Raw genomic sequence first — 21424 nt, forward strand, 5'->3', positions numbered from 1 at the left:
ATAAATTTTACAAAAAAAATTTGAATTAAATAGCTTTTCTTAGAAAATGTTGTCATTTGTAAATGTTTGCTATTTTCCGCAAATAACTCACATATCTATTACCAACACAGACCAATGGTAAAAATTGTTACAATTTGCTAACTCTTTTAGATTTTTATTTAATTGTAAATTTTATTGTTCTATAGGTTTTAAGACAAAATATTCAATTATTTAACAAATACATATGTAACGTCAATATCCGATGAGTTCTCTCACAAAAGCACGTTTCACTGGGACGAAAATATTGAAACACGATAGAGTATTTTTCAGATAAACAAAATAAACAATATTTACCACAAACAAAATAAACAATATTTACACCACATCACATCTATGCTGATCGCACATTACAAAGAGAGCTACAAATTAGGCATATAAATGACATTTGATATGTCAAAAGTATTGTCAAGTTGGTCCCATAAAATTTAAAGATGGGAATGGAACACTGTGACATTTGGGTCAATCACTCTTTAGTGCAAAAATTGAGTGTAAGGTCTACAGACATTACTGAACTTAAGTAGCCTCTTTCCACTGAATCGATCAACAGAGTCCGTTTTACTTATATTTTACACGCATTTTACTTATATTTGCCGCCCACTGAAGGTTTTGGTGCATCCAATAAGGGGCAATTTTGTCGCTCTGGGCAAAGATAAATTTTGCCGCCCTTTTATATACACGAAAACTACTTTTTTTATTATTATATTCTTACAGTATAGTATAGTTTTTTGAGCCTAGTTTGTTATGTAAAAATAATAAACTAGTTGAATGAAACAAAATCAATTTTGTCGCACTTAATTTTTGCCGCCAAGCAATTATCAATGGTTTGATAAAGGAAATATACAAAAAAAAACATTTTCTGTATCACTTAATTAAGTTGCTATTTATCCTTCGAAATACACACGAATTAGAGAATAACCCAACACATTCTTACTCTAATAATTGAGTTCAGCTTTAACCACAAGAGGCTTTTAATGTGCAATCAGCATTAGAAAAAAAATAAGTATATTTTTTTACAATAACAATCATTATTATGGCGCGTACTTCAGTCTCGAATAGGTGGTACAAATATGCATTATTATATAGTATTTACACTATCGAAACTGACTGACAGACTTACAAATTATAATACGCTTAACTTAAATGAGATATTTTTCTTCATATTTACATAATTAGATTTTAAAGCCATCATACAATAACTAAAGATGTAAAAATGTGATTTTTTTACTAATTATGTATTGACCTAGTTTTGCTTAAGCCACACTTTACATTTATTTAATAAAAACAACATTTAAAGTTTACGCATTTTTACAGTAATGTTCATTGCTTTGCCATGATCATATGCTACCTTTATATGAAACATTAATCCAATAGGCAGGAAGGCACTCGACTTCTTGGATTTGATTACAACGTTTTAATAGTGTAGCTAAGGTCATTACATAAATTATATTTTAGGCATCAAAGCCAGAATGCATGGTATCACTGGTTGAAGTGAGTCTTATCAAACTAAAGCACGGAAATTCTAACTAAACTAAATTAATATTGACAATATCATAATTGATTCTTAAGCATTTTGGGCACTAGGCAGCAACAATGACTATACTAAAGCCAAACTGGGAGTACAATGTTTACCAATAAACAAATTAGAAATGAAGGTAGAAAACGCATGTCATTTCGTACCTTATTTTTTTTAAGTAAATTAAATATTTAAATATATTAACTATTTCTAATTGGATTTAACTTATTAATCTTTATTTTCATTAATTTAAGAACAAGTTAATTATATTTTTTATTAGTTGTAAAATTACTAACGATTTATACCCTCATTTTAATTTGTTTGTTGGTATACAGTACACATCGTATTTGGCTTTAGTAAAGAACGATCAGTCGTATAAGCCCGGCGTGCCTAGTCTAGACCTAGTGTTAGGTTTCTTCAGTAAGAAACCTTATTAACAAGGTTTCTAACTGAAGAAACCAGGTTAACTGTAATCGTTAATATCATGCCTTTTTTCAATTATTTAATCAGGCTCTTCTTTTTATTGTACGTTTATTAATTCTAGTCAGTAAAATGACAAGTGCAACTGTCACTGAAATGTCATTTTACTAGTAAAATGGCAAGTGCAACTGTCACTGAAATGTCATTTTACTAGTAAAATAGCAAGTGCAACTTTCACTTTAATGACTGGAATTAATAATCTAAGATAGTTAGATAGTTTAGTTAAACTTCCGATGACATAAAGTGTATAGTTTAGTAACAATAATATTAGAGGTAGTGTCAATTGCTTAAGTTTTATAAATTGATTTAGAACATTGCTTATTAAATTCAATTATCCTTAATTATATATTTTCAACTGAAAAACAAGCTTATTAAAAATAATGAGCTACTAAAAAAATATTATACATTTTTTGTTATTTATATCCATAGCAAAATCGCTAGATCATTTAAATAAGCATCTAAAAATAGAACATAAGGTGTTATTCAAGTATATTTTCTTAGCACCCGATTGGTACAAATAAGTGCAAAAAATTACCTTAACTATAATAGGCTGATGTTTTGTGACATTTTTTCAATATTACTTACTAATACTGTATAGGCAAGAAACTTGAAAACATAAAAAAATTTTTTGTTTGACTTGCATTACATAAAATACCCCAAGACTCAGAAAAAATAATATGGAAGCTTGTGGTATACCACCATCTAGGCCAGTCTGCAGCGTGGTGGACCTTAATCCCTTTCATTCTAAGAGAAGACTCTTGCTCAACAGTGAGCCAAATATAGCCAGGCAATGGTTATGAATGATGGTATTCAAAAATGATAGTTTGTTTTGCAAATCCTGAAATTACCTGTGAATAGTTTTAGGTTTAGTTTACATCTGTTTAGAGTTTAATTAAAATTATAATCTTGGCATGTTGTTTGTTTCTTTTAATTATACAGTATTATCACCAAAAAATTATAAACTATATTATTATTTACAAAGCATTCATAGCCAACAAATTGTGACATTGTGAAAAAAATATTTGGTTATCATCCAGGCCACTAGAATAAAATTAATGGCAGATTATCTATTTTGCAATAGTTTACCTAGGAGGACCTACAAGGCTGACATCTGGTTACAGAATGACTGTCTCCAAGTACAACTGAGTCTGATTCGGCAGGGGGGCCTTCACTGCTGTCATGTTGTCTCTGGAAATAATTATAAAATTATGAATTTAAATGTAACATTTTGAAAGTGCTTTGTCAATAAAACTGGCCGATATTCTCAATAAAAGGCCATGTCAAGAGTAATCTAAACTGACAAAAACGTATGAAAGGATTGATAATAATGGAAGAAGCAAAGAAAGAATTGTAGTAAGTCAAAGGATGTGGTTTCTGCCTACCTCTACTTATGTATCGGAAATGATATATAGGAATAGGCTATTTGACACTTTTTTAAAAAGGTCTAAAGTTGTTCATTAGCGTACTACTAAATTGAAAAAAAAAAATTTTATTGAGACCTGAGTACATTGACATTAATAAATTTCGTGACGTCACATTAACACTAAACCTTAACCAAACAGAATGTTTGACATAATTACTAGTTAATGCTTAGTTTGACGATTATTCCATTTAATGAAATCAAGTAACATTGTGACGTCACAAAATGGACAACAGGGTTTTTGATGTTTGGAAAAATTTAATCATTTTTAAATTAAGTTTTCTATGAAATCCTTAACATTTATTAATAATTGATAATGATATACTTCAGACCCTTATTCCATGTACTACACAAAATTAATATTGTTTAAATTAATCTTTATTCTTTACCTTCAACTCTGTTGCCAAACTTCGGAATGTGTCTTCAACATTTGTATTGTCCTTTGCCGATGTCTCCATCACAAACATAATCTCAGGGACGTAACGACAAAAAGACTTTGGTTCGTCAGCTTCCACCTCACGTTGGTCTGTGAGGTCACACTTGTTCCCTATTAGAGACACTATGACGTTGGAAGATGTGTACCGTCTCACTTCTTCAATCCACTTCTGTAGGGAGAGGAATGTGGATCTCTTTGTGATGTCATACACTGTAAAAAATTTAAAAAAATTTATTTGCTATCATTCACAAAAACTTGAATGTGTGTGATTGTGTTTCTAATCATATGTGATGTGTTGTGTGTGTTTAGGTGTTTCTTATCAACCCATATTCGGCTCACTGCTGAGCTCCAGTCTCCTCTCAGAATGAGAGGGGTTAGGCCAATAGTCCACCACGCTGGCCCAATGCGGATTGGCAGACTTCACACACGCAGAGAATTAAGATAATTATCTGGTATGCAGGTTTCCTCACGATGTTTTCCTTCACCGATTGAGACATGTGATATTTAATTTCTTAAAATGCACACAACTGAAAAGTTGGAGGTGCATGCCCCGGACCGGATTCGAACCCACACCCTCCGGAATCGGAGGCAAAGGTCATATCCACTGGGCTATCACAGCTCAGTTTTGGTGTTTAAGGAAAATATAATAAAATAATCCCATTATAACTTTATGTGATATTTCTATCATGAAATATTTTGTGACTATACACTTAAGCTTTAGTTTCATGAATGATGTTTCAAATAATTGCCTGAATTAGGGATTAAATGAACTACCTAATACAAAATATGACCAATTAGCTTCTTGGTCCTTGACCTTTGTGAGACAATACAAAATCTAAGTAAGAGGAGTGAAGGATAGAAGAAATGATGAAGCACAAATTGGCACCTAATGTTTTATGATCAATCAATTACATATTACTCATTGATAACTGATCTAAAAATAAAGTCAATTAATACTGTTGCACCTCTCATGGATTAGCTGTTGTGTTAGTTGATTTTAATGTTTATTTTAATCACTGTGCAATTTAATAATAATTGAAAGGTAACAAATGTATATGCTATGCTGCACCTTTTCACACAGTACAATCTGCATACTCTTTTCCAAACAAACATTGTTAGTCGTGATCTAATACAAAACAATGACAAATTGTATACTGAATTGTGTTAAATTACACTAACATGTTGTGTTACTCCATACTGATAGTGAAAGATTGATAATAATGTAACTGAGTCATACTCATGTTAAAAATAACATACGCACACTCACAGACACTTTGGTTTTAATTTATAAACCAGCACACAAATGATGAGTTATCTAGCAGCAATCTTATTACACAATTTTATACTTTTAATAACATGATTTCAAGTACAATATAACAATATGTGCAGCAGCCATACTGATCTGATGATACCGCATTGGGCCAGTGTGGTGGACTATTTGGCCTACTCCCTCTCATTCTGAGAGGATACACAAGTCAGCTGTGAGCCAAATATGGATTGATAATAATGACGATGATGAACTGTTTTTTTAAGTCAACTGTCTTCAAGAGTTAGTTTGTTTACTGCGTTGTTGGACTAGCAGTTAGCTTATGTGGCTATTTAGGTAAATATGCCATTAAAATAGACTAGTAATGTAATAACATAATGTAGGTGCTCATTTACACACTTCAATAATTTATCATACATAGATATCTCAATTATACTACAACACAGAAATAGTAATGTTTGTAATTCAACAAAAACTTAGGAAAGTAAAGTCACTCATACATGATGATGTACGAGTTGGGAAAGTAAATGTTTCCTGGTAGGTGTAAACAACTTAATTATACAATAAAACGTACCTATAATAACTCCGTTCGCCGACCGATAGTAACTTTGTGTTATTGTCCTGAACCTCTCTTGTCCAGCAGTGTCCCATATCTGAAGCTAATTTTATCACAACAGTTACATTTTTATACAGTTTGTAGACAAATTCAAATAGTTACACTACGTACCTTGACCTTCTTCCCGTCTACTATTAAAGTTTTCATTGAAAAGTCTACGCCTATTGTATTACCGTGTCTTTCTATGAAATTACCGGATTTCAAACGTTGCACTATGCATGTTTTACCGGTCCCACAGTCACCAATGAGCACAATTTTAAATAGATAATCGAACTGTTCATCTGGAACACTCATTAAAGTGTTGGGATTGCGGCTACTCATGACGACGATAATTAAGTAAATTTTACTAAAATTAAAATTATGTTTACGTCGTTCACCTGACAACCACACCAAAAACAAAACTTCTCGTTCTCACTCGGACTGATTTGACATTGACAAATGACAAGTGAGAATTGTCCTTGACTATGTCTGTCAGGATTGACAGAACTAAAGTAATCTGTAAATCAAGAGTCAAGAAGACACAGAAGTGGCCTATTTTATTGAGCTGTTTGTGGAGGCCACAGTTCACTTGCACAGATGATTTAAAGTAACTACAGACAGATTGCCAGACTGCTGTAAAATGGCTCTAAAACTGTAAAAAATAATATTAATGGGTTTACTTTACAAGTGGCGAATTTTTCTTTTACAATTCTATGTACTTATACAGATACAGAATCGTAAATCTATGATTCTAGGCCAAGGAACATATTTAGTCATTCTTGGCATAGATACCATAGATAAAAGATTCTAGGGATTCTAATAGGGTGTACAGACTACTTTTGTATTTTAGTCGAGTACGAGCAACTTTTGGGCGGTAAATCCAAAAATTTTTTGTACTCGACTAAAATACTAAAGTAGTCCGTAGTAGGCCTAAGACAAATTAAGTGTTGGCCATGCTGATTAGAACTGTCAATGTCATCTGTCATCTTGATCTCATTCTTCATTTGTGGTCTGTGATCTCATTCTCACGTCACCGTCAGTGTCATTACTGTTTACAAAATAATTTTCAATACTGATAATGATAATAATCTAATTAGAGAAATTTCATTTAATTAAATGAGTTTTAACTTATTTAACCGCAATAAATACTTTTATTCTTAAAATGTTAGCTAACATAAAGAAAGTTTTCTCTTTCGTTATATTGTTATTTACTTTAAATCTATGCGACGCTGTCGAGGTAAACATTTTTCAATTTTTCATAAAAAAATCGCAATTAATAAGACTTCTTTACAAGCATTTAATGATTTTAGATTCCAGAACGGTTCCAGAAGTCGAATCATACAAATAACTGGGCAGTGTTGGTTGATACGTCAAGGTTTTGGTTCAACTATCGGCATGTGGCGAACGCGTTATCAATATACCGAAGTGTGAAGCGATTAGGGATCCCAGATAGTCAGATAATACTGATGATATCCGACGACATGGCCTGCAACCCGAGAAACCCTCGACCGGCGACTGTATTCAACAATGCTCACGAACAAATCAATGTTTATGGTGATGATGTTGAAGTCGATTATAGGGGCTATGAGGTTAGTACATAATTTTTTCTGGTGCCAGAAATGATCGAATTGATGTTGGTATGTGACATGAGTATCCCCACTAGAGACATTCATATTGTTGTTAAAAGTTTCAGTTGTAGATAGCCAATTCATCGTGGAAGGCTATTGGCTATATATTATCCCCCTATTTCTACGAGAACAGGAACCACGCGGGTGAAACCGCGCGGCGTCAGCTAGTCTATTTTGAGTAAATTAAATACTTAAATGTGTTCAGGTTTCAGTTGAAAGTTTTGTTCGTCTCCTAACGGGACGGGTACCCCCAGACACACCAAGGTCAAAGCGTCTCCTCACTGATGAAGGAAGCAATATCCTCATATACCTCACTGGACATGGTGGTGATGGTTTTCTCAAGTTTCAAGACTCAGAGGAAATAACAAGTCAGGAACTTGCGGATGCACTCGAACAGATGTGGCAGAAAAGAAGGTATATTTCTTTTTTATACAACTATCACGACCCACATCTTAAATTCCAAACAAATATTAATCCTCTCTTTACTATTCTACGATTATTCAATAAAATAATTTTTGATTTTATGGCTTGCTGCTGTACATATATACTTAAACAATACACATCACTATCTAGCCCCAAAGTAAGCATACAGAGTAGCTTGTGTTATGGGTGCTAAAATAGTTGATATTATAATATTAATATACAATTATATACTACATATAAATACTTATATAATGTATAAATACACACAGACACTGGAAAACACCCATGCTCATCACACAAATATTTTCCAGTTGTGGGAATCGAACCCACGGCCGTGGATGCAGAAAGCAGGGTCACTCCCCACTGCACCACGCGGCTGTCAAATATACCATATACCACGGTTATTAATCAAAGTCAGTAAAATGACAGGTGGGACTGTCACTGAAATGTTGTTTTACTAGTAAAATGTCACAAGTTCAACTGTGACTGAAATGACTGCAACAGTCACTGGAATGAGAATCTTAGAATAAGGAAAAATACTCAACACTTAAAACTGACAGTGTAAAAAGAACATACACATAGGTATGTGCAAAGAGGAATGCCCACCAGACAATACAGTGCATTAAATAAATTTTAATCCTCTATGGGTCTATGATTATTAATTCCAGTCAGTAAAATGACAAGTGCAACTGTCACAGGATCAGTTTGACTGTCTAATGTGGAAACGCAGCCAGTATTCTTGCCACCATTCCACATGGGCATGATTTATATAGCTATTAAGATAAGTTAGCATAAGTTTCTTATGATGAAATGTTCATGTTATAATTTTATTTTCAGATATAATGAGATTTTCTGCATTATTGACACATGTCAGGCTTCTTCTATGTATGAGAAATTCTACTCACCAAACATACTCGCCACTGCCAGCAGTCTAGTGGGAGAGGATTCACTTTCTGTGAGTATTTTGTCACTTCTGTGTTGGTTTTTGTAGTTCTTTGTGTAACAGTAGAAATATTTGTTGAATTTATAAAATGAAAATAATTTTCAACTTAGTTCATAGTCGTGTACTGATATTGAATGATCCTTTTACAAGATTAAAAATGTCTAAAGTTTGTGTATTTGTAAATTAATTACTCAAGTAGCCGACGCCCGCGACTTCGTCCGCGTGAAACTCGATGTAAACTTTCAAGTACCCCTATCCTCAACTACCCTACCTCTACCCTACCCCTAGCCTACCCATAGCCTACCCCTACCCCTACCCTACTCCTACCTACCCTACCCCTACCCTACTTTTCTGGTTGATTTTTTACACCTTGTGTCCGAAAAACCCAAATATCTTACGGAACCCTATTTTCGAATGGTGAAAGAATTTTTAAAATCGGTCCAGTAGTATTTGAGCCTATTCATTACAATCAAACAAACAAACAAACATACAAACAAAGTTTTCCTCTTTATAATATTAGTATAGACAAGTGCCCTGATTTTGTCTGTGCCAAATTCAGCTTTTAACAAATCCATGGATGTTTTTGTCCATGGACTCTATCTTCCAGTGTTAAAATCGGTTCAGCAGAGGTCAGCATTCACACTAACGATGCGTATGCATTTTCAGTGTGTGGCAGAGCCACCATAAATTATTGTTTTGTTTTCAGCACCATGTTGACTCAGCCATAGGAGTGTATATCATTGACAGATACACATACTATGTGTTGGAGTTTCTAGAAAATGTTAATCCCAGTAGCAAGAAAACCATGTCTGAATTTGTAAGTATCTTATCTATTATTATAAATTTTAAATTAAATAAAAGAAATGTATATGTGCTTATGTTAATGTATGAGCAAGGCTAAGTTAAGGCTAAGTTAAGTAACAAGTCTAAGTTAACGGTATCAGAAGCAGTGGCCACTGTTGCCTACCATGCATATGTATCATCTACATTAATATACGGATTAATTATGTGGGGAAACTCGGTTGACTCAATTAAAGTATTTAGAGCATAAAAGAGATGTATGCGTAGTTTATGTGGCGTTGACTATCTAGACAGTTGTCGACCATTATTTAAAAGAAAAAAGATTTTGCCCTTACCAGTGTTGTACATATACAAAATGTGTATTTTTTGTAAAAAAGCATAATGATTTATTCACTCATAAAACTGACCGCCGTAACAATAGGCAGAAACATAAGCTAGAAGTACCGTTACAAAAAATGAGTGTTTACAAAAACAATGTATATTGTATGGCGGTAAAAAATTTTAACTATTTACCCGAAAAGGTCAAAGATATGACATATGTTGAATTTAGAAATTATATTTTTAATAAATTAATAGATGCAAATATTTATAACTTATAGTTATTAGACTTTTTCAACTAAAATTTTGAATAATAATTGTAATCATTGACATTTTAAAAATTATGACATGACATTTCTCTTTTATTGTTTTATTGTTTTTTTTTTTGGATTGTTATTTTTGTTTCTCTTTTGTAGCTAATATAGTATAATAATCTCATTGCTCTATTAACACTACGTTTTCATAAATATTTTGCACGCCTATAACAGCAAAACATGTTCGGATTGAAATGTATGTTTAATTTTATTAACCATAACCATATTGTATAACCCATGTTTAAAGCAAATAAATAAATTATTATTATTAAGTTGCTTATGTTAATGTATGAGCAAGGCTAAGTTAAGGCTAAGTTAAGTTACATTTTGGGCTCAAAAAAGAAGGCATGTGAATTGAAAAAAAGTAAATAGTATAATTATAATTATCATATATTTGTTATTTAAAAAGGCATATTGGTACATATATTTTAACTTATGTTCCAGCTTGCTGTGTGTCCAAAAAAGGTCTGCATATCAACAGTTGGTGTTCGCAGAGATTTATTTAAGAGAGATCCGAGCAAAGTTCCAATTACAGACTTCTTTGGGTCTGTTAGACGGGTCATCATAACTACAGACCCCATAGACATTCAAGAGGTACCAAAGAGAAGGAAGAATATTTCATTGTAAGTAAAATGATTTATAATTTAATTAATGGTATTAACAATGTTTTTACCAATATATAAAATATCTGTTAATAATAGGTGTTAGTTATTTTATAATTTAGACTATCGTGAATGTTATTCATATTAATATATTATAAAACACGGCTACAACACACGTGATATAACGTCGGATTGTGCCTGATTAGTTTCGAACCATACGGAGCCCTTAGTCATGAGTTGGTTCTTGCAACGCGGCACGATCCAAACTGACCGACTTCGACGATGTATCACGTGAGTTTTAGACGTGTTTTATAATAAATTAATAGAAGCTAGTTACGCAGGTACAATTAAAGAATACTACTACAATATGATAACTGCTTTCTTGGTTGGAAATTCCGAGTTTTACTTTCTTTCAGTAAATTGTAATTGAAAATGGACATCTTAATATATAAATGTGAAAGGTCATTCATCTCGAAAACCTGATGTACAAAGCTAAAATTTAGCAGGGAGGTAGTTTATAGTGAATAGGTATCCACTAAGGAATTTGCGATAGGGCCGGATTAAAGAGGTCTAAGGCCGCTAGTGTTTTAATAAAACTGTTTCTTTGCAGGAACAAAACCAAAGTACAAGAAAAAAGGGAATACCTACCACAGTTTCCTATGCACCTAGTCAAGACTACTGTATAAGTTACTTAATAATAATTAATTTATTATTTGTCACAATTTCAATTAAAATATTAAAGGTTTTTTATTTGTTTTTCTGAGCTTCATGTCTTAGGTCAAATTAAAAAAAATAGCAATCAAATTTTTTTAACTGTTTCTTACATGATATTAAAATACCTCCGGAGCAGTGGCGTCCATAAGGTTTGCACTAGGGTATGCACTATAAGTAAAAATTGGGAAAGTCCTTGTCCAACTAATATATTCTATGGTCCAACATAGATTTGTATGGAGTCTTTAGGGTAGGCAAAGTATTTTTGCATGTATGAAGTGCACGCCACTGCTCTGGAGTCTGTCAATCACTTGGAAAAGCACAATACTTTACCTCGCCAAGCCGCATTGCAGCAGTATGATGGGTCTAATATCCAAATTCTTTCTCCTATAATATGGAGAAAGGGACCGTATAAATAGACTGATGATGATTCATATTTTATAATAGACTAATAGACCCGGTCAAGCTTCGTTTTGACTCATTCTCTACCCCTGTCCTACTCTAACCTACCCCTACTCTAAAATTGACTATTTAGTTCTGATCTAATATCAGTATAGACTAGCTGACCCGCAAACATTGTTTTGTCTTATCAGTATAAAACAATGGAGGTTGATGGTAAAAGGATGAAAATTTAGGGTTACTTTAATTCTACCCTAATGCTGCCCTACCCCTACTCTACCTTACCCCTACCCTACCATATCTTTCAACTTGAACATTTTTTTTTATTATTTACAAGTTAGCCCTTGACTACAATCACACCTGATGGTAAGTGATGATGCAGTAGAGATGGAAGCGGGCTAATTTGTTAGGAGGAGGATGAAAATCCACAACCCTTTCGGTTTCTACACCACATCGTACCGGACCGCTAAATCGCTTGGCGGTACGTCTTTGTCGGTAGGGTGGTAACTAGCCACGGCCGAAGCCTCCCACCAGCCAGACCTGGGCCAATTAAGAAAACCTCAATCAGCCCAGCTGGGGATCGAACCCAGGACCTCCGTCTTGTAAATCCACCGCGCATACCACTGCGCCACGGTCGTCATAACTACGCCCGATGTGTAAATTTGGTTAAGTTGTTCAAGAGTCGCATCGTAGACAGCCAATGTGACACATGATTTATATATTAGATTATAATTATCATTTAAATTTAAAAGGTAATGAATTAAATCAATAATTCATCAAGAAAAAGGGCCACAATTAAAACAAATTTATTCTGAATTAAACTCATATTTATTATTCTCTATAAGTACTAAGAATAAAATTTTCTTTAACATCATTTAACACAACCGATTCGATAGTTTGCAATCAACACAGTAGCATCAACATGCACGCTCTCAAATTGATATGAGATCAAAATCTAAAGGACTATAGCACCATTTCAGTTACTATCTAGGCCATTATTTTTGGTCTAACATTCTTTCCATATAACTATTACAGTCAAATACAATATATACAGTGTACAGTCAAGATGAAAAACGTAAACCGTGTTTTTTATTAAAAAATATATAGAATAGCCTCACAGCTCATCTTTTGCATGATACAGGAATTCAAAATTTGAATTTGGAATCCCTGTACTGCACAGGCAAAGGCTCAATAATGTACTATTGAAAGTTGAAAATTAGCAGCAGATTATAGGATTCGGGATACCTCCGTTATTTGCAAAAATGGAATTAATTTTGAAATAACTGTAAAATAATTGTTTGTTTACTGACAGTACTCATATATACCTACAAGTTACAACTTATTATTGTAATGGTATTTTAATTAATACGTTTTTCAACGTATATTTAAACATTGTTGATGTTGACTGTACACAAAAATCTACGTTAGTTTGTACGTACTAAGTAGTTGTAATTCTACTAAGTACTACAAGCGAATTATAGAATAATTATTTTTTATTGCACCAACATGCGCTAAGTTAAAGAGAAATCTGAAATCAATAAACTTACAATGAGTAAATTTTTTGACATTTTAAAGGAGTAGGTACAGTCAGAGTCCAATAACTTTGCCGTTCGGAAGTCTGCTTTACGAATACTACATTCAGAGCGGCAAACTTATATGATGAGAACTGTAAAGCTATTACTTGAAATTGTATTTTATGCACTTAAGTTTAGACATTTTTTACAATAACATAGCTGATTTGGTTATGGGTATGCCACTTAACCATAACATTAAATATTTTAATTAATTTAACTTAAACATAATATTATGCATTTTAAAGTTCCGGCAAATCTGACCTAGGTATCCTAAGGAATAGTTTAAAACAAAAACAAATAATAGTCCCTTAAAATAATTCTATTAACTACATTACTTTGAAAAATTAAATGTCTTTTTGTATTCACTATTTAATTATATGTCAACATTTTAATGGGCTTACGCTACATTTGTAACAAAAAATTTTATTTAATTTAAATAACTAAAACTATAATATTTAACATTAGAGGCTCACAAATCTTTGCAGATTGTTTCACTACATAATAAATTAAGTACCGGCACCCACTTATATGCCTATCACGATTTAGAAATTCCTAGTCCTAGTCTTTATTTTTGATACTGTTATTGTTATTTATTAGAGATGGGCCGAGTACTCGGTTGATACTCGGTACTCGGCGTACTCGGCGGATTTTTTGATACTCGTACTCGGCCGAATGACTCGGTCGGTGAATGCCGAGTATACCTTGTTTAAGAAAAGCATTACTTAGGTGCATATAATTAAAACAACAGTGTTAATCAAAAAGTATTTTTCAGTAATTTAGGAAATCTTTGAAAATCTCAATTAAATTGAAATAAAATTAAAATAAAAAGATTTAAAAGAGTAACTGTTGAGTTTCCCGTCGCTATTCTCAACAGGAGACTGCGCCTTCTGAGCTGGTGGCTTGTAAACTAAGCCTTGAAAAAAACAATTTTGAATTAAATTGAATTAATACTTGTTTACGCGCGCGAAATGGGAATTTGATTGAACCGAGGTACTCGGCCGAGTACTCGGTTTAAAAAAATTTAACCGAGTAAAACTCGGTACTCGTTACTCGGCAAAAGTGTTACTCGGCGCATCTCTATTATTTATTAATCATGTATACACTACCAAGGCGGCCCTAATTTCGCCACAAATAATAGATAGAGGTCGGTGCAGAATCCGTCATCCCCAATAACTACTGGTGCAGACTACGTCGCACAACTGCTGACGCAAACTACCTCATACTGTTACGTCACGAGGCGTGTTGATTTGTTGATCAATTTTCGACTTTATTTCAACGCTAGCAATGCTCATAATAGTTTTAACAGTGATAAATGTGATTTGTGAACGCCGGCCATTACATATTTCTATAATGTGTGCCAGTACTTTCTACATCGCTTTATATTGTCTCCTAAAACATTTTATCTCAAAAACCTCAATAATATACTAACGACTAGTTAACGTAACTTAACAAAACATACATATAAAAATCAAAATCATAATTTTGGAAATTTAAATATGTAAATATGTAAAATGTAAGCAAATGAAAAATAATATTTATTAATTTTGAAGAAAAATATTTTAATAATGCAATAAATGACTTTTATGCCGCCTCTTGTCAGTATTTTTGCAGTGAATTCACGAAACTATTAATATAATTAATATGCAATAATAAATTAAATGAAATATATTTTAATACAATGGTGCAATTTATAATTGCAATATAATTAAACAATAACCTCCATATTTGTATACATTGATTAAGATTTTAACCCCAATTTTCTTCAAAGTGGACCTTATTACTACTATTTAAAGTTGACTTTGAAGAAATTAGAGTATTAAATCCGAATCGATGTTTATAAATAAGGCCGTACCTAAATGTAAAAATAACGAAATAATTCTAGGATATTTCTAAACGCTGCTAATAGCAGGGGCACGCATTAGAGTAGCTTCCTCTCTGTTTCTCGTATATCAATAAGCATTAGATTATGAGCGAGAGCCAGATATAAAGAATTGTTTAGAAATATCGGAATTTCCACGATCATTTATATATTATCTTTGTATAGGTACTAACTTTGTACTTGTATTATGCTAAAAGCACTTTTATGTGACGAGTATTATTTTACTTAATTTATAAAATTAACTATAAATAAATAATAATCAAAATGACGAATTAAACTCTACAGTCAGGATATACGGTTAAATCGAAATTGATCCAATTTTAATTATAATTACATAATATATTCCTTTAATCTTAAACATAAACAAAGTAAACTTATGCCTATAATAAACTGCATAACTGAGACTTCGTCTGCGTGGTACAATGCGGAAAATGACGTCAGATGGGAGTGAAAGAGATACGGGAGATAACACGAACATATATAATTAATGAATGAAATCGTTTACCGTGAGGCGTCTATTCCACTTGATACCACTTGTTTATTTATTTATTTCATGAGGTGAATTAGGACAGCTGATACAATATCACTTGTCAATATTCTTACATAAAGATACATTTAGTTAATGCTCAGCTAATTTCAGGTTACCAAATAATTCATTTATTAATATCCTCATAACAAGACTCAGAGTCGCACAGCGAACGATGGAACGAGCTATGCTTATGTGATCAAATCAGAAATGAGGTGATCCGCAGAAGAACCAAAATCACCGACATAGCCAACGAGTCGCAAAACTGAAGTAGCAATGGGTGGGGTGGGGTACATAGTTCGAAGAGCCGATGGACGGTCCCAAGGTGTTGAAATGGCGACCCCGCAATACAAATCGCAGTGTTGGTCGACCCCCCACCAGGTGGACTGATGATATCAAGCGAGTCGCAGATATTCGCTGGATGCAGATGGCTCAGGATCATGAATGAGTTTGGAAGTCCCTATAAAAGGACTGTGTGCATCGACGTCCATCGGCTCAAATATCAATATATGTAGGCAATGCAAATTAGAATATATACGATTTTTTTAACCCTCCCGCATCCCTGTATCACGCGGTTGATGACTCAGTTGTGTAATTTAGTGGTTCATTCAATACATTGCGTTCTCCATTATTTATATGAAATAGTGCTGTAGTGGACAGGTTCAGGACCGCGCCATCCAATTTCATTCACACTAGCTTTACCTCATTATTTCACCCGTACTAGATACTTTATACAGGGTGATCGGGAGTATTTCCCATAACTTCAACAAGTCTGATTGGAGCCGAACTGCATAGGTAACCAATTTTTTAACTAAAAATTCTTTTTTATTTATCAGCCTATGCTCCCACCATAGGTAATCTTCAGGTAGACTCCGTGCCACGAAATAAGTTCCGCGGCTAAAACCTGAAGTAAAATTTAAAGGAGATTTCAGGTCCACTCTTGTACCCCGTATCATTAAAATTTATACAATACAAGAGATTTTATTAAAATTTATTAAAGTGCATAAATGTAACTAAATAAAAATAAATATGAAAATGGCGCTCATAGAGCAACTATGACATGACAATTGACAGCAAACGTCAAATCGATTACTGCATTGAAAACGTCATCTATCCGCCATTATTGTCCTTATTAATGTTGCATTTCTTGGGAGATAATGAATATTATTACGAAAGAATTAAAGTAAATTCGTAGATTTGTATAATCAAAAATAGTAAAAAAAATTCGTCTTTTATTTCTGCTAGGGTACAATGACTGATCCTGGGTTCCATACAACTTTGGACTATCTCCTTTACCAAATGACAATGAGCGCCATAAAGACATTGTCGCCGCGTCTACAGGACTTGTTTTGTGGCGCGGAGTCTATGTTTGGCTACGACAGACAGAGACTGACGCCAAACAGGCCTGTGTCAAAGGTTTCTTATCAAGGAATTTGTCAGTTGGCCTAATTTTATTGACCTAATATTATCACTGGTCCTTAATTTGCCATTGTAAACACTTCACGCACTCAATACGCTTTTATCTTACGATAAGAATATAGGTTGTGTCGGCATCAGTATATTTTTTATTAAAGCTTATCTTATGAACATAAATAAAAATAAAAATTTAAATATGAACAATCAAAAACTAGGTCAGTTCAATGGAAGTGAACTTTGACCATAGACCTAAATATTGATCGATAGTGAACAGAATAACCATGAACGTTATTTACCTATATAAAAGGTGGCGCGGCCCTGTCTGGACATTTATTATCAACTATTATAACAACTCACATTCATATTGGTCATTAGACAGCAGTGTAGGTTAGGATACGTATAATGTATTTTTTAAAACCTAGAACAATCTCTTGTGTAGAATTTATAACGCACAAAACCAGTAGCGTAGCGAGGGTTTTTGCCGCTTAGGGCCCACTGCAAAATTTCCGCTCCCGCTTTAAATTATTTGTTTAAAACTAAAAATATATTAACGATCCAGATTTATTACCGTATAGTTTATTGAAAAACAAGATAACGATGTATTTACTTGGAAGGAGTATTTTTATGTGGTAGATTTTATCTAATGGGTCTAATGACGCGTCCACATTTTGATTTTCCAAAAAGTTTGCTGCTGTTTCCTTTATATCATCCGGGTCCGTTGCCCTGACATCGCTACGCTACTGTGCAAGATGTGAAGTTGCATTTAAATTGCTATCTTGCGCTCATTCATAGATACTACACAAGCACTATATTTTTATGTACCAGGTTACAATAATTTATCATCATATGAATATTGTTTGCGTAGGTACATCTAATCATGAGACGAAATATTATTAAAAATGTACTTAATTGTATTCGACCCATGCCATGATTTTAATTTTTTTTATTTAAAAAAAGCTTATCTTAATAAAGTACCTATTCGTAGACAAATAATTTTAAATATTACGTACTATGTTTTAACAGTGGCAATATAATTTTTTAATATACTTTGCATAAAACGATTATTATAGGTACATCTATAAAAGGTCGTAATATTATAGAGTATAGACAATGTCTTATGTTTTTTTTTCTGAATTTCGATGATAATATATTGAACATGATGGTAACATTTACGCTTAACATACAAAATATTTACTTACGTACATATTTCACAATTATTTTCATTACATATTAATCTTGTAAATCTAAGTATACGGAAGCACTAATAAATTTTTGTATCATATTAAAATAGAATATATTGTAAAATATAGTATTTTCTAATACCCATATAGATTTAATTAGCTAGTAGGTATGGTACACTAATCATGACATTTAACCAACAATTTTTTGCCAAGTCCCTCACAAAAATCAAAATGTCGTTTTCAGGTAGGTATGTATTCTAAAACGCGAATGGGAAAATAGACAAAAAATAGACGAAACCTTTTAACCTCAGAAACTTTTTTAAATAATTTTCTTTCTCAAAAACTGACATCCAAAGTTCAAAACAAAAGTTAAAAAATCTATGTGAATGCAAAATTATGTTAAAAACAGTTTTTAATACTTTTGTGTAGAGACCAGCAAAATATTTACAAGTTTGGAATCACTATTTTAAGCTTATAATTTTACTAGTATGTACTAGATTTGTTTAGGGTAACAGTTAAGATATACTACCGAGAAGGCTTCATAACGACAGCTAGACAAGTAAACAAATAATACAATTACAAAATTTAATCGTAGATACCTACTTAGGTATACATTTGAAGGCTATGCTGTTTTTTTTTTTCATGCAAAATGTTGGTTACTCAAAAAGGTTGGTTCACATTGAGTATCACGCCTGATAGTCGTTTTATTCTAATTTTGAAGCTAAATTGTACTTCAACTTAATAATCGAAAAAGTGATAAAAATTACAATTAAATTTTAATTAAACTGAGCCACTTACTGTCAAGACATTTTGAAATTACAAATACATACATACATTATATATAATAAATAACATAAATTATTTCAAACGAAAACGATTTCAAAACTGCAAGGCTCTTACGCGTTTATAACTCGTGCGCATTGCTTAACACCTGGCTTTCCTACATATTATATGAACTTTATGAAACAAACATACCAGGTACGAGGAGGTAGTCTGAAATGCTTCGCTAAATTGCGTAGCTTTAGTTGTTTAGATTTAAAAAGAAACATTTAACACGATTTATTTTATAAAATCTATTTTATAAATAAAATAAAATAGAAACATAAAAACCAGTGCAGTGCCCCGCAAGCCGTGAGCTCAAAAGTAATCTAACATTATACATACTACGTGAGGATTTTTCTGGAGCCCTTCCAATTCTATGGGGCATCAGATTCTGTAGTTACGCCACAGATAAAAACATACATTTTAACATTTTATTCATAGCCGATATATATAATGGCTTGCGTAAAATTATACGAACTTGATGCAAGAAAGTCCAAGCCAAAAGTTATATTTTAAAATAACTGTCTTTAATATTTAAAAAGATTACGAGTACATTAACATTGTATTTCTTAGATTTTAATTGCAGAAGACGAAGAAATATAAACATAATGGCAGTAACAATATGGTAGATAACGTATTTATTTGGTGGATACAAATATAGATATTCTAATTTAGGAAGACTGTTTGTCTCGCGTTGAAACTCATATGAAATCTAGTTGTAATGTTGCTGACGTTCCTTTAGTTTGCACACAGAAAGGCGTTTGTTCTGTCAAGTCTACTACATTCAAAGTTATACCTTCTTCGGAAAGTAGAAAACAACCTATACAAAATACAATATATATAGTTCTCAAATAAAATCGAAGAAAGCTTTAGATAAAGAAAGGATACAAGTTCAAACAATTTTTTGTCCCTTCATCGTATCATAATAAATTATGTATTTAAATACCTTATGGGATGGTTGCATTTACATTTTGAATTGAGGAAGATGTACTTATACGTAACTTATCTGAATCATTAGAATCAGCATTTTTTTTAGTGATAATAAATAAGCGCGTAATTTGGGAATTCAAAAATTTACCATTAGTCACCGTCGAATTGCGGTATACGGAAATGTAGTACATATTGAATTATGTAAAACTGTCCCTTATGGTGTTTTAATATAGTCGTATTTCTAAAACAGGGCTGGATTTAGGGGAGGTTTGACCTGCATAAGAGGTATAAAGAATACTACACCAATAGTTAATAGAAATTTCTAGGTAAAGTTTTCTTACCAACACCGAAGTATTCCTAATAATGTTTGAGACACTAAAATTAATTTGTCCCACAATATTTTAACTAAAACGTTGCATATAAGCTGTTTCAATACTCATTAATGACCTGCGCACACTTTTTAATAGACAAGCTAGATCATTCAACTAGCGACTACACAGCCGCATACAGTCTTAGCACATTGAAATATACACCTTATATCGATTGGATTAGTATCAAATTCATTATTCAATTAAAAGTCTGCCATCCCTTCCCAAGTGTGCGTCGGCCATATAGGTCACTACTTTGCTTCAGGGCCCTATTTCTAAATCCGGACCTGTTGCCATGAAAAAGTTTACGCAATAGCAACGGATCGATAAAATGGCCATTATAATATTCCCTTACAATCAGTCTTTCCGATATTTTGTTCGTCATCAATCAAGCTTGTCGCGCTTCGTAGCGTACAAAATAAAGCATTCATAATATGGAGGTTTCGTTCGCTCATCCGTGGCTGCTGTCGTCCTTCTGTATTATTTCGTAATAACTGTCTACGGTGTAGTTGAATAGTTGGAAGTCGTACCTAGAAAAAAGTTATTATTGAATTAATATAAGACAATAGTGTGTTGTTATCTTTAAAAATCTGGAGGCATGGTAGTGTCCTCGCCAAGGCGAAACAATGGAAGCGTTCTTTAGGTACTATCTTTTCTCGAAGCGTTTCGTCGTATTTTGTATCAATTTATCTTGCCTCAGATGGATGAAGTTTAAATGAATAATTACACTTATTCAGGTTAACTATTTTTGCATTTCGTTGGTCAGTTTTAATAGGCTAGTTGACACTTTTTTTTAAAAGTTCTTAGATAGTTTTATCGTTCTACTAGATAAAAAAAAA

General features: G+C 32.7%; 3 protein-coding genes across 13 annotated transcripts in view; 1 reads left to right on the plus strand and 2 right to left on the minus strand.

The window, feature by feature from the left end:
• Positions 1 to 770: 770 nt before the first annotated feature.
• Positions 771 to 6185, minus strand: LOC112045162 (ras-related protein Rab-43). Its single transcript, XM_024081252.2, has 4 exons — positions 5883 to 6185; positions 5730 to 5814; positions 3842 to 4098; positions 771 to 3220 (listed from the first exon to the last, which is right to left on the minus strand). The coding sequence occupies exons 1-4, from the start codon at positions 6090 to 6092 to the stop codon at positions 3119 to 3121; spliced, it is 654 nt and encodes a 217-aa protein (XP_023937020.1). The 5' UTR covers positions 6093 to 6185; the 3' UTR covers positions 771 to 3118.
• A 603-nt stretch (positions 6186 to 6788) lies between these two features.
• LOC112045161 (putative GPI-anchor transamidase) lies at positions 6789 to 11525 on the plus strand. The gene is made up of 7 exons (XM_024081251.2): positions 6789 to 6987; positions 7061 to 7339; positions 7584 to 7792; positions 8639 to 8756; positions 9451 to 9561; positions 10622 to 10800; positions 11390 to 11525. The coding sequence occupies exons 1-7, from the start codon at positions 6913 to 6915 to the stop codon at positions 11463 to 11465; spliced, it is 1047 nt and encodes a 348-aa protein (XP_023937019.1). The 5' UTR covers positions 6789 to 6912; the 3' UTR covers positions 11466 to 11525.
• A 1154-nt stretch (positions 11526 to 12679) lies between these two features.
• LOC112045172 (carbohydrate sulfotransferase 11) overlaps positions 12680 to 21424 on the minus strand; it is an 80402-nt gene continuing 71657 nt past the window's right edge. For all 11 annotated transcript variants that reach the window (XM_052887902.1, XM_052887905.1, XM_052887904.1 and 8 more), the window contains one exon: positions 12680 to 21115. In XM_052887902.1, the coding sequence (XP_052743862.1) occupies positions 21037 to 21115 (79 nt within the window). In that variant the 3' untranslated portion in view covers positions 12680 to 21036. The remainder of the gene's footprint in view (positions 21116 to 21424) is intronic.

This window comes from Bicyclus anynana, chromosome 20, assembly GCF_947172395.1.
Source record: "Bicyclus anynana chromosome 20, ilBicAnyn1.1, whole genome shotgun sequence".
Taxonomy (NCBI): Eukaryota; Metazoa; Arthropoda; class Insecta; order Lepidoptera; family Nymphalidae; genus Bicyclus; species Bicyclus anynana.

Bases quoted from the DNA above. Each gene is read 5' to 3' on its own strand.
- LOC112045162 (XM_024081252.2), bottom strand. From the start codon at position 6,092: ATGAGTAGCCGCAATCCCAACACTTTAATGAGTGTTCCAGATGAACAG. The intron at 5,815-5,882 runs GTACGTAGTGTA...TGATAAAATTAG, and splicing joins TAGACGGGAAGAAGGTCAAG to CTTCAGATATGGGACACTGC. The intron at 3,221-3,841 runs GTAAAGAATAAA...AATTATTTCCAG, and splicing joins GTTTGGCAACAGAGTTGAAG to AGACAACATGACAGCAGTGA.
- LOC112045161 (XM_024081251.2), top strand. From the start codon at position 6,913: ATGTTAGCTAACATAAAGAAAGTTTTCTCTTTCGTTATATTGTTATTT. The intron at 7,340-7,583 runs GTTAGTACATAA...AAATGTGTTCAG, and splicing joins TCGATTATAGGGGCTATGAG to GTTTCAGTTGAAAGTTTTGT. The intron at 8,757-9,450 runs GTGAGTATTTTG...TTTTGTTTTCAG, and splicing joins TGGGAGAGGATTCACTTTCT to CACCATGTTGACTCAGCCAT.